The sequence below is a fragment of the Macroventuria anomochaeta genome, assembly GCF_010093625.1.
Source record: "Macroventuria anomochaeta strain CBS 525.71 unplaced genomic scaffold BU25scaffold_2, whole genome shotgun sequence".
In the NCBI taxonomy this organism is placed as follows: domain Eukaryota; kingdom Fungi; phylum Ascomycota; class Dothideomycetes; order Pleosporales; family Didymellaceae; genus Macroventuria; species Macroventuria anomochaeta.
Genome location: NW_022985363.1, coordinates 1,684,602 through 1,696,631, shown reverse-complemented (window position 1 = coordinate 1,696,631; position 12,030 = coordinate 1,684,602). Strand labels below are relative to the sequence as shown.

The 12,030-nt window shown below is 49.3% G+C and overlaps 8 protein-coding genes across 8 annotated transcripts; 5 read left to right on the top strand and 3 right to left on the bottom strand.

Annotated features, from left to right (window-relative positions):
• Nucleotides 1-1,144: 1,144 nt before the first annotated feature.
• BU25DRAFT_406382 (uncharacterized protein) lies at nucleotides 1,145-1,876 on the bottom strand. Its single transcript, XM_033705261.1, has 2 exons — nucleotides 1,658-1,876; nucleotides 1,145-1,597 (listed from the first exon to the last, which is right to left on the bottom strand). The coding sequence occupies exons 1-2, from the start codon at nucleotides 1,704-1,706 to the stop codon at nucleotides 1,284-1,286; spliced, it is 363 nt and encodes a 120-aa protein (XP_033567319.1). The 5' UTR covers nucleotides 1,707-1,876; the 3' UTR covers nucleotides 1,145-1,283.
• Nucleotides 1,877-2,154: 278 nt separating this feature from the next.
• Nucleotides 2,155-2,788, bottom strand: BU25DRAFT_406381 (uncharacterized protein). Its single transcript, XM_033705260.1, has one exon. The coding sequence runs from the start codon at nucleotides 2,737-2,739 to the stop codon at nucleotides 2,419-2,421; it is 321 nt and encodes a 106-aa protein (XP_033567318.1). The 5' UTR covers nucleotides 2,740-2,788; the 3' UTR covers nucleotides 2,155-2,418.
• Nucleotides 2,789-2,963: 175 nt separating this feature from the next.
• On the top strand, nucleotides 2,964-3,350 carry BU25DRAFT_321364 (uncharacterized protein; the record flags this gene model as incomplete). The annotated part of the gene is made up of 1 exon (XM_033702249.1): nucleotides 2,964-3,350. A coding segment is annotated over one exon (387 nt), but the record flags the coding sequence as incomplete, so codon positions are not given.
• Nucleotides 3,351-4,031: 681 nt separating this feature from the next.
• Nucleotides 4,032-5,058, top strand: BU25DRAFT_417646 (uncharacterized protein; the record flags this gene model as incomplete). Its single annotated transcript, XM_033707821.1, has 3 exons — nucleotides 4,032-4,192; nucleotides 4,302-4,464; nucleotides 4,654-5,058. 3 exons carry the CDS (start codon nucleotides 4,032-4,034, stop codon nucleotides 5,056-5,058), a joined length of 729 nt encoding a protein of 242 aa, XP_033567316.1.
• Nucleotides 5,059-5,192: 134 nt separating this feature from the next.
• BU25DRAFT_89210 (uncharacterized protein) lies at nucleotides 5,193-7,111 on the top strand. Its single transcript, XM_033712220.1, has 3 exons — nucleotides 5,193-5,578; nucleotides 5,625-6,112; nucleotides 6,168-7,111. Exons 1-3 carry the CDS (start codon nucleotides 5,282-5,284, stop codon nucleotides 6,976-6,978), a joined length of 1,596 nt encoding a protein of 531 aa, XP_033567315.1. The 5' UTR covers nucleotides 5,193-5,281; the 3' UTR covers nucleotides 6,979-7,111.
• A 288-nt stretch (nucleotides 7,112-7,399) lies between these two features.
• BU25DRAFT_471362 (subtilisin-like protein) lies at nucleotides 7,400-8,788 on the top strand (the record flags this gene model as incomplete). The annotated part of the gene is made up of 2 exons (XM_033710818.1): nucleotides 7,400-7,658; nucleotides 7,699-8,788. Coding segments are annotated over 2 exons (897 nt in total), but the record flags the coding sequence as incomplete, so codon positions are not given.
• BU25DRAFT_406379 (uncharacterized protein) lies at nucleotides 8,201-9,679 on the bottom strand. Its single transcript, XM_033705259.1, has 2 exons — nucleotides 9,041-9,679; nucleotides 8,201-8,991 (listed from the first exon to the last, which is right to left on the bottom strand). The coding sequence occupies exons 1-2, from the start codon at nucleotides 9,319-9,321 to the stop codon at nucleotides 8,379-8,381; spliced, it is 894 nt and encodes a 297-aa protein (XP_033567313.1). The 5' UTR covers nucleotides 9,322-9,679; the 3' UTR covers nucleotides 8,201-8,378.
• Nucleotides 9,680-10,145: 466 nt separating this feature from the next.
• On the top strand, nucleotides 10,146-11,781 carry BU25DRAFT_383190 (uncharacterized protein; the record flags this gene model as incomplete). The annotated part of the gene is made up of 3 exons (XM_033704269.1): nucleotides 10,146-10,417; nucleotides 10,473-10,953; nucleotides 11,012-11,781. 3 exons carry the CDS (start codon nucleotides 10,146-10,148, stop codon nucleotides 11,372-11,374), a joined length of 1,116 nt encoding a protein of 371 aa, XP_033567312.1. The 3' UTR covers nucleotides 11,375-11,781.
• Nucleotides 11,782-12,030: the final 249 nt, after the last annotated feature.

The window sequence follows — 12,030 nt, the reverse complement described above, 5'->3', positions numbered from 1 at the left end:
TCATGTAGCAGAAATTACAGCTTCCATTCTATCCCATCCGCTTACCGTTTACTTGCCGCGGCGCAAGTTTTCCAAAAATTACGCTCTCTCCAAGCCAAAACCACCCTTCATGCGCTATTCTGACCAGGTGTCGTTCGCCAGGTCTCGGCAGTCTGAAAGATACCACATAGGATCAGTAAGGAGTGAGTTGAGGAATGAATTGAAAGGTGAATTGAATTGAGTTGCAAGCATGAGTGAGAACTATCTAGAGGTGGGAAGAAGGGGGTTCATATACCTAGATGGGTGGCAAGCTGACAAATGGGAGCTGACAAATGGGTGCTGACACAAGTATAAAGACTGGTAGGGTTGTTGGCTGCAAGCCATGTCAGGATGACACCTTATCCCCAAGAACTAACAGAACCCGTATACTTGGGACTCTGTCCTGTGTACAACTTCAACAGATTATTACTTACACATATATTTGAATTGCAGAGTACGTCTCTATATATATAGAGTTTTAGCTTATAGTTACAAGTAACAGTGTGTTATGTACAGTGTGTAACGACGCAGGCCAGCAGGGAAGATATCCGGAATAAGTGTGAGTCCGCTACGAGGCATATGGGAGTGCTGGGACGTTGAGAACACTAGGATTGAATTCCCTACACCTATAGGTCTTGTACGAAAGGATACAGAAAAACTACTCTATCTAACAACTGTGTTGAACTGCTTAAGTATACCGTTAGGAGGACAATCGGACCCGGAGCGGTAGACTAGCTTATCGTGCATGCAGGTGCCAACAGGGGCTCAGATAGTACAGCAGCGCGATGCCTGCCGACATGTATGCAGATAAGGAACGACTCGGAACCGTACCGGTGGTCATTCGGTTGCAGTTGTTACACAGTGCCTTTAAATATTTAGCAATTAATTTGTTTTAGGCTAAGTATATGCTAGTCCTCTGCTGCAACACTACCCTGCATTATTGCAACAACTACAACTTAAATTACTACTTAAACAAGTGCATTTAAATCGTAGAGTTCTTGCAGTTACAGGCAACAGGATGCTTAGACTAGTAGAGGGTAAGAATAATATGTTTTAGGCTTAGCGCACGCTAGTCCTGTACTGCTGCACTACCCCTCCTTTAAATGCAATGTCTTAACAACTATTACTTAGATTAAAATTTAGAAGAGTATATTCAAATTCTACAACTGCATTGCAAGTTTGGCATCCTTAAAGAGAAAACTTAATTTTTAAAGGTTGGTCTTACCCTTGCCCCATCTGCCCTCTTCCAATCGCATATCTGCTAATCATGATGCCTGCGGCGTAGCATCTCGGCTGTGCAAAAGTCGTTCAGCTTCCTTGCGTTCACCTACAGTCACCTGCTCCTTCAACTGCTCAATGTGCTTCTTCTTCTCAGCATCCTTCATGACCTTGTTCAACTCTATCTCGCGTATCTCAAGCTTCAGCGATAGCATGTCCCTCTCATGAGTCTTCTGAGTCTTCTCCTCCTCATATCTCTGACGATCCTCAGAGAGTGTTGCAATTCTTAGGTTTCTCTCAAGATTGATCAAACGTCTGTCAACAACGCCACGCTTGTGTGAGAGGTCAATGTGTTGAGAGTCTGTTTCAAATTAGTTACAGTCTCATAAAAGCTTCAAGTGACTAGGTATTGCAGACTCACCTTCCGAGGGAGGTTTGTGGTATTGTTTGGTAGGCTCATCGAGGCTCATGAAGAACATCTAGATAGTTAGCTTGGTCCGATCGTCCTTGTCATTATCACAAACCTCCTCATCAGGCATCTTAGTGTAGGCCGGCTTGACGGAGCTCTTGAGAGAGTGCTTTTCGTTCCACGCATCAACCTCTGCTTTGGCGAGATCCTCTTGTCTGCGCGCGTTGTGCATATCCCCAGCCTTTGCGAACTTCGCGGCATCGAGCCTATGCTTCAGTACCTTGAGAACATGCCTCTCTCGAGGAAGCCTTGCCTCAATACGTTTGATTCTCGTAGCATCTCTCTGATTTTCAGGCTTTTTCATCTCTTTCTTGAGAGCATGCTCGTCATTCTCGACCTTTGAAAGCCACTCAGCGTGCTTCACGGTGGGATCCAGCACATCTTGTTTGAATGAGCCATCTGCTTCGAAGCTGTGGGATTTGGTCGATACCTTTCGAATCATGACAGCAAGTCGTACAAGGTCGTTCAAGAGCGTATCAGCGGCTTGAATGACTTCGACCAGTGATAGAGACAGCGAGCTTGTGGTTTCATGGCTCTTGTTTGAGTATGCAAAATCTGTTGTACGTTAGGATTTGCTGAACAGTAATTATTGGAACCAACCTTCAAGTCGAGCAGCCTGTGGCGTGTAAGACTCATATCGGCTCACTGTTTGATCACTTCTGCGGCCTCCCCCATGTTAGCACCGCTTACCTAAGAAGCTTGGTCTGAGATCTTCAGGACTCACCGAATTCTCTGCACTCGTCTATGGTAACCTTGAACACATTCAGAAGGCTCAGTATGACCTTTTTGATATGCGGTGTTGAGATTAGCCGGTCTTCCAGGGAGGAACCGCTCTGGGAAGAAGCACCAATGCTGGCATCCCAGAGCCGGAAATCTGCCAGTCTATTCTCTGCCCATTCATCCCAGAGGTAGCTGATGGTATTGCATGAAGTAAGGCTGTTTCGACAAGCGATGGCTGCATCTGCGATGTTCGAACACCCAAAGGGTGGGTCAGCGGATGAGACAGGGTGCTGTGTGAGGTTGGAGCTCGACATGCTTCCTCACTCTGGCATGCGCCTCAAGATCGCGCGCACGAAACGAGAGGGAGGTAGTGTGAATGTTGAGCGTTGCGGTCGGGACTGCCGACGTAAGCGCCGTGGCGCAAGTAGTCGCTACCGTGACTAATCAATCAACGGGCCGGCTCAATGAACGGGTCACCCCACCAACTTTCACACTTACTTTGACCCCCCCCCCCCACCAACCCACCACCACAATGACTCTGAAAGCTGCCCTTGCAGAGATAAGGTCTTTGAAACAAGGAGAATCTTTTTCGTACCAATTTCTTGCCAAAAAACATGGTGTTTCCCGCACTACTTTGACAAAACACCACCAGGGTTGGAGAACAACCTGTACAGGGGCTCATGATCAACGCCAACTACTATCACAACGCGATGAGGCAGAGCTTGTACAATACATCAGAAGCCTCACTGAGAAACACTGTCCACCTACACAGCAAATGATTATCAATTTCGCAACTCCCTTGTGCAAATGGGAGCCTTCTGAGGCATGGGTTACAAGGCTTATTCACCGTCATAACGACACCCTTATCACTGCCTGGACCACCCCCATGGAAAGCAATTGTCATAAGGCTGATAACGGTGAAAGATACCGTCTATACTTTGGTCTTCTGTCTGAGAAAGTTGCGGAGTTTGAGGTGGAGCCTGAGAACACTTACAATATGGACAAGAAGGGATTTATGATTGGGGTAATTGGCAAGACTAAGAGGGTATTTGATAAGATACTCTACAAGGAGAGGTGCTTCAAACAACCTACTCACAATGCCAATTGGGAGTGGGTAACCATTATAGGGTGTATAAGTGCTGACGGTACTACCCTCCCCCCCGTGGTGATCTTCTCTGCAGCCGGAGACAAGGTGCAAGCCAATTGGGTACATGATATTGACCCAGAGACTCACTCTATATACTTCTCAGTATCACTGAGTGGCTGGACAAATGACAATCTTAGTGTTGCCTGGCTTAAGCAAGTGTTTGAGCCTGCCACCAAGAGGAAAGCTTGGAGAAAGTTTAGATTACTCATTCTAGATGGCCACAGCAGCCACGTGACAAAGGCCTTCCTTGATTACTGCAATGACCATTGAATTCTGGTGCTGGTATACCCACCTCACGCTACTCATACGCTGCAACCCTTAGATGTGGCGTGCTTCAAGCCCCTGAGTCAAAACTACTGAAAAGAGCTTGTATATCACGATCATACAACGGAGGGATGGCTCCCAGTGAAAAAGGCAGACTTTATAAGTCTATTCTGGCCTGCCTGGATCAATACCTTTATGGAAACGTTGGTGTTGAGTGCCTTTGAGAACACGGGTATATACCCACTCAAACCTGATATCATACTTGATCGCTTCAAAAAGTCAACACCACCACCACCTATGATGCCTCAAGAGCAAACTAAGCCTCAGCCTGCTTCCTCCTCCCAATTGGCAACATTGTAGGTCGAATTTTGACCAAGCAGTGAAGTATGGTGATCAAACGGCTGCTAATGAAGCCTTACAGGCTATACATCAGCTTCATGTACAGGTTGAGCTCCAGAATCACAGGATAACAGACCTTGAACAGGCTATACAGGCTAAGAAGAAGCGGAGTAAGAAAAAGAAGGTGTTACCACTGTCACCGCGCGACCCTAATGTACAAGGTGGAGCAATATTCTATGATCCTCTATCCAAGGCACGTGCTGTAACAGGGTTATGGTGCTGTAGTGAAGTAGGCTGTCACGTGTCGGGACGATGGCGCTAACCCATCAGGACGTTAGCGTGGTACGGATGAGAGCGCATAGATAATCGTGCACACAATGGCCAGGAGACGGTAGCAATTAATCTTATGAGACCGCCCCCCATTGTTACTAAGCTCACTGTCACAGATACCCTTACACGTGCTGATCAACGTATGAAGGATGCAGAGAAGAAGGAGTTGGAAGAAGAGGCAGCAAGGGCAGATAAGAAGCAACTACAGTACAACAACAAGCTTCTAAGAGAGAAGACTAAGGCAGAAAACGCGGAGAAGGCTGCGCAGAAGCATGAAGAGACTGCTCAAAAGAGGGCCCAAGAAGAGCGTGAACAGCAAGCTCGGAAGGCTGAGAAGGAACGCGTGAGAGAGCTCAAGAATGCGCAAAAAGCATCTAAATTGCCTAAACAGGCAAGGAAGAAAGCCTCAAAGAAATTGCAGTCAAAAATATCCAAAGGTGGTGGTGGTGCAGCAAGGCGTCGTCCACAGGTGGCTCATGAGCCCAGCTCAGCACCCCAAGGAGTTGAGACCCGTAGTGACTGTGTCACACGTCCTACAGAAAAACTGAGATAGCCAAAAGTTTTGCGGTAGTCAACACTATATTCTGACAGCTTCTTGTATAATAATAATTACTCTACGTGGTGGTGTAGCCTTACTGTTGTGGAGGTGACAAAGTTGGTGGGGTGGCCCGTTCGTTGAGCCGGCCCGTCGATTGATTATCCACGGTATCGGGCAGCATCCCACTTTACCCTCATACGCTCAGCCGCACAAGTGCAGCGCGCAAGATGCCAACGCCATGTGTCAGGCTTCGCCAGCATCAGCGGTACCTCATCTCTCCCTCGCTTTTTATCGTCCCTCTGATTATACTTGCTCAGATCAGACTTTGTTGAGTAAGATGCAATGCGAACAAGGTCTGAAGGAGACCTTAACCGGCTTGCGTGACATCGTTATAGGTCTGATTGCGGGGCTCCACCTTAATGACCTGCCGAAACTATGGGTCCTCACGCACATTTGCGCTGTTCTTACAGAAGCCGAGCAACAGCCGAACAACCTGCCGAAGGACTTCCTCCACGAACTGCAGATATTGTGTCGGGCAAGTATCCCTGGAATGTCGATATGGACTGTACTCATTGTAGCAGTGGCAGCAGGCACCTACGGGACACCCTCATGAACATTGCGATATTGACACGGAGGCCTGGCTCTGTTGTGCAGCACAAGAGCATGCTAATGACGGATTCTGGAAATACGCATCGGCTTCCATGGATGAAAGAGAAGGCCTGCAGTACTTCCGAACGAGAGCCCCTCTCAAGCTGTTCATGGATTTTCAAGAGCATGACTTACTTCATATCTTGGAGACTTCCGAGGGCAAAGATGCGCTGGAGGACTTGCCACGTTCAATTGCGAATAGTCTCCACACAGCTCTATCAAAATACGCAAAGTGTGCTTGTCCGGGATCTGAAGCCTCCTCCAGAAAGTCACGACAGCATGAAGCCAGGCTATGTCTGGTAGGGCGCCCAAACTGGACCGATAGCTTTGCAAACAACGATCTGCATGTCTTCAGTTCATCGACTGTCCAGGTAGACTCGTCGATTTGCCAATGGCAACAATTGCGGATCCAGATTGCCCAGTAAGTAGTCCTTCTATTTGGCAGACTTCCACTCACATGGTTTGTGCCGCTGTAGTACAAGACCTCTACGGGATCAAACAGGCGAGCTCACCCTAACTGGCACCAGTCCCGAGGAAAGAGAGACGGTGGACTTTCATCGACGCCAAGCCATGACCAGAGAAGTCGAATCCGCAATTCAGCCTGGGGGAGGCTTTTGCGAGCTGCTACGCAAAAGCTCTGGATCTGTCAGGATGATTCTTCGTCTCAAAGATCAGTCCCTCGCCTATTTCGATGGAGAAACACCGCAACAGAGGTTGAGAAACGAGCCGAGTATATCCTTGGCGGAAGTGATGTCGCGCTACGCCCTGACAAGGAAGATGAAGCTGGCACTTGCCTTTACATTAGCGCGCTCAATGTGGCAGTACTATGACTCTGAATGGACAAAGCGCGAATGGTCAGCCGAGTCAATACACTTCATGACGGAGCTAAAAGCGCCCAACTGGCAAACAACGGTCATCACTTGTCGGCCCTCGCTTATGACTTCTTTCACCAACGTTGAGACACACAAGCTTGTGGAAGAGTATGCCGATTTACGACCCGTTTGTCACAATTACCCACGAATCCTTGCTCTGGGATTGTTGCTGGTCAGGATTGGTTGGGATGACCACATTCCATTTACCAATCATTCCACAAGTCCTGCAATGTCACAGCGCAAACTGAACGATGAATGTTCTGAGGGCCATGACATGTGCGAAGAGTCAAGCTGGCCGCGCCTTGGTCCTTGCGATCCGGCTGGAGACAACATCAGAAAGAGATACAAGGCTGCCACCGAGGCATGCTTTGACAACAAGGCTCTGAGGACTGCTTGTTCAAGGTACGCATGCTGACACTTTCTACTCATGCTACTGCCATTGACCGTTCGCGTAGCCACTGCCAACGGAACGCAATCAACTCTACCGGAAAACGAGAGCCGTGCTCAAGCTGTATCACATCGCGACGCAGATATCTGTTTGAGAAGGTTGTCAAACCTCTACACAATCTGATATTCTCCCTCAAATTTCAAGACATACTAGACAAGCCTTGTGTTCTGCCTTTGAAGTCGTTACCGAGCAGGTTGGGTCAGATTGGATACCAAGGATCGGGATCTTACCAATCAGATGTTAGCCTGGAGGATAGGTAAGTCCTTAGATGTCCTAGCGAGACATTCGGGTCTCTGACTCAAGAAGGTCGAAGCAATATACGAAATGGAAAGAGGCATTCCGACGCACTGCGGATGCATTTGAGACGGATCCACCTTTGGAGGCCTCCAAACGCATCAAGATAGCCATCCTTGACAGCGGCCTTGACAAAGAGCACAATGACATCAGGAGTGCACGAGAAAGGATCAGAGTCTTCGATAGGTCGGAAAAGGACCCTCATAAGCCCAGGTTCAAGAAGCTGAACCATGCCGCTATAAGCGACAGTGTGGGACATGGTACACACGTTGTTGGACTGATCCTTGAGTACACTTCCGATGCTGAACTGTACGTTGCCGATGTCAACGTGGACAAGCAACCAGATCGTGAACGTGTTGCGGAGGTACTCATCATTGCGACCATTTACCGTAGCTCATGCTTACTGTGATCAGGCTATTACGTGTGCCGTTGACGCTGGAGCCGACGTAATCTCAATATCAGTCGGTTTCGAAGAACGGGAATTGCCAGATCCTCTAGAACAGGCGATCAAGTATGCAAAAGACAAGGAGGTTCACGTGTTCGCAGCTGCATCTAACCAAGGTGCAAATCGTCGTCGAACATACCCAGCACGCTACGACGGTGTCTTCTGCATACATTCGACCAATGCTTTTGGGGACTTTTGTGACTTCAATCCCACGAAGCTCGGGGACTGCAACTTTGCTACCATGGGGGTTGCGGTTACATCCTCGTGGCCGAAGAACCTAGCTCAGTCACCTGAGAGCTACGAAGGAGGTAGCGTCACGAAGGCCATGACCGGAACATCGGTTTCGACACCCATTGCGGCAAGTCTTGCAGCTTTCCTGTTGCGATATGCTAGAACTCATCTCGATCACGAACACATAGTTCAACTTAAGAAGCATTCTGTGCTGCGCTCAGTTCTGAAAAGTATGGCGCAAGAACGAGACAGGGTGTTCTACTTGAGCCTACAATCGGCTCCTGGACACATGTTCGGATGGCATGAAGCGGACATTCAAAGGGAGATGAAAAAAGTCATTCACGACTCTGATTGAAAGGAAATGCAAGGAAACGCCGCGCATAGTCACTCGGGTAGCTCAATCCTCATCGTCGGAGTCCTCCACAATGCCCAAAGTAACCAAGTTCTCGCCCTCTGTTTCCGCCACAGTGAAGGTACTACACTTCACGTCAGGACGAGGTTTGTCCACGGGAGTAACAGCCAGCTCAAAAGACTCCGCGTCTGCAGTCGTAAGCTCGAGATAGGCGCCCTTGAGATACTCTCTCTCTTTCTTCGCTTTCCCTAGTTTGTCAACCTTGATTTTGCTAACCTTGTATGCCAGCACAAAGTCGGTGCTTCCGTTCCAGGACACATTGAACTTCGACTTCCGACCAGCGCAAACTTCAGGGCCACCGCCTACCGGAACTGCGCCCCCACTGATTGCTGTTCCATCGGCCTGAACACCGAGCGCCACGTCTGTAGTACTCGACTGCGTTGTAGAGATTCCCCCTCCTCGAACAACCTTTATGCCCGTGACGACCCAAACGTGTTTGCGGAACCATGTTCGATCAAGGTAGCGTATGACACCGTCAGCCCGGACGCAGCGGTCGATGTACGCTTGGTATTTCGTCTGATCGCCCTTATCAGTGTCTCCCCCGGCAGTGTTGATGTAGGTAGTATCAAGGCTATTGAACGTAAAATACTTTCCTGACCTAACCGAGAGTCAATTGAGTGTACTGGTGGCTGCGTGGTTGAACTGACGATCTTTCACCGTTGATCCCTACGTCGCCAGACAGAGGTAGCAATCCACCCAAAAACGTAGTCATGAACGACAGCCCGCCAGACCTCCCCTTCTCTTCTCTGAGCGACGTGCCAGTCTTTGTCGAAGTGATCAGAGATCCAATATCGGGCTTCACTGTTGCAAGGGGGCGGTGCGGCTCTTTGAGCGAGGATATGACATTGCCGATCTGAATCGGGCCGTCCGGCGTGGGAGGATAGTCCCAATTGCGAGAAAGGTAGTATTCAGGTACTTGAGCTGCCATGTAGACTGCTACGGGGAGGGAGGGACTTGCGTAAGGGACTAAGGATAGCAACAGCGAATCAGCCAGATCATATAGGATGCAGCCTGGTACCTGGCCAGAGTTACGATCGTGCAGTGGCTGCCGTTAGTATCCCTTATGTGGTGTGGTCGATCAGTGACAGGAGAAGGCTACAGCGAGGTGGCATGGAGCTGCATCAGCCCCGCCTCACTGACTGCGCGACGCCTACTCCAATCAAGTCCCTTAGAACCATGCTCATGCAAGATCAAGTACTTGCGCAAGCGCTTCGTCCTTGCAGACGCGTAATACGCCATGCCTGCGTTGCAGATGCAAAGGTCACAAAGAAGGACACAAGACGCGTGCGGATCGTGTTTGTTGGCAAGGACGCGAGATGAGGGGCAGCACCAGCTACGTTAGCTCTGCACCTCGACCTCAACAGCCCGCTCAGCCGCTGTAGACATTGTGACCCTGCATATGCAAGACCATCCCCAGCCCCCATTCCGAGCTTCTGCAACTTTCTATTGACGGAAGGCCAGAGTGACTGGTCTTCTTTCGCCGCGACAGCCTACACTGGTAATGCTCTAATTAATTGTACCGTGTCCATGCGCATAACAGCTGTATGCGGAGTTCGCAAGGCCTACCCGTTCTACTAAGGGGCTATTCTAAGCCTGAATAGGGTATAAGAGGTGAATTCAGGTTAAGACCTAAAGCGGAAACGGCCCGCGTCGGTGTTGCTGAGTCAACCAAAGCGCCCAAGTTCTGAACGTCTCGTTGCGTGAGAACGATTCACCATCGAACAACTCCATGATGCAGCACAGCATACGGCAATGTCGAACTCGCAAACTGATGTAGCGCAGCATCATCGCGTCACGCCGCCGCCTAGTTGTACGCACCAGCTTTTGACGCCTCCGTCGACCAACAGGAAATCGACTGCAGGACCGCTTCGCGTCATAGCGCTTTTCAGACAGATCCAAGCAGGAACACACACAAATTGCGGTCCGTGGATAGAGTTTCAACTTGCACAAAGCGATTTTGATCGGATTCAGGATACACTCCGTCAAGACAAGGTGCTCTGGGGTTTCGTGGACGACAAAATACGGTCAGTAAACCTTGGAGTTGTTCGGGAGATCATGGCTGATAGTAATTTCTGGCAGGCATGACTACGACGAAGACAAGCGCAGACTAGTCGTTCGCATGCCTACTGCGATACATGAGCTATTCATCGACAAGCTGGAGGATGACATTCGCTCCCAGTTGAAAGGAATCCGTGGTGGATCTGACAGAAACGCTCGATTCGCGCAGAAGGTGCAACCAGCCCGGTTGACTGAATTACGTTTCTCTGCTAGCGCCTCCTCTAGCAAATCAAAGTACGAGCCGGACGCGTCGTTCATACATGACGATGCAGAATATCCGGGCGTCATTATCGAGGTCGCATACTCACAAAAGAAGAAGCGTCTAGGCCGGTTGGCCGAGAATTATCTTTTGGACTCGGATGCTAGCGTACGGGTCGTCGTTGGTCTGGATATCGACTATGGCAAGGAGTCACGCAAGGCGGCTTTGTCAGTTTGGCGACCCAGACTGTTTGAAACTGCTGACGGGCTCGAATTGCGAGCTGTCGAAGAGGTCGCGCATGAGGTAAACAGTATTTCCAAAAATTCAAGGCATTTCTTGTCCTAACTCTCCTACCTACTAGGTTTTCCGTGACGATGAAGGAAACCCCACCGAATCCCTTGGCCTACGGCTCTGCCTCAGCGATTTCACCTGTGAAGAACTTGTGCAAGAGGAATTGGGAAGCGACAATACAGAGATACAGATCACCGGAAAACAGCTTTGCCAATACCTTGATGTCGCAGAGAGCAAAGCCCGACGAGCACTGCGCAAGCATTCATTTGCTAAAGTGGTCGTCAAAAGGAAACGGTCGGAAAAACCTCCTGAAGAGATGAAATCAGGCGATGAGGCAAAGTACGCGGAGCAAGAGGAGAGAGCAGCGAAACGCGTTGCGGATGATGACGTTGATTATGAGGAATCACCATCGTTCAACAGTCTTTCAGAGTAATCAGATGAGAGAGTCAGAGGAAGGCAATGGACTCTGAGCTGGGTTAGTTGTTCAAATTGTCCGTCCGGTGGATCCTCATACCAGCGTATCTCTGGATATTGAGAGCGTTGAGCAGTCCAAACTTGTACAACTCCGTACCAGAGGCCTTTGATGTTAAGTAGCTGTTATGAACACGCTGATGTTGAGTAGCTATTATAAACACGCAGAGACAGAGTATTCTCTACATAAACTCTATAACAGGTCGTCTTTGAGGAGAGCGCGAAGGTGCTTTTGAGAGGGGGGCTTTCTACGGGATAGTTTGAAATTGCAGAGGGTCAATTTGTTGGCATTGCAAGGCGTTTAGACCATATAGAGCTGTCCTTTCTTAGATGGTTACTAGTACAGGTACAAGACATGATAGAAACGAGTGTAGCTGCTGCTGCTGTATTGCCCGGAGTATGCGCTTTGATGCGGCTGCGCTAAGCCTAGATAGGCTATAATAATGAGCTGTTTCGTGACTAGCTCGAATCGGGGGCGACTCACCCCCCAATTCGTGGACTATTCCAAATTAGGGACGAGCGGAGCGCTGTTCGTGAGGGTCGCGTGGAGGTAGGGCCCACCACCCACCCTTCCAACTTAAGTACTCGAGTTGTTTAGACTACCTTAGTTGCTAAGAC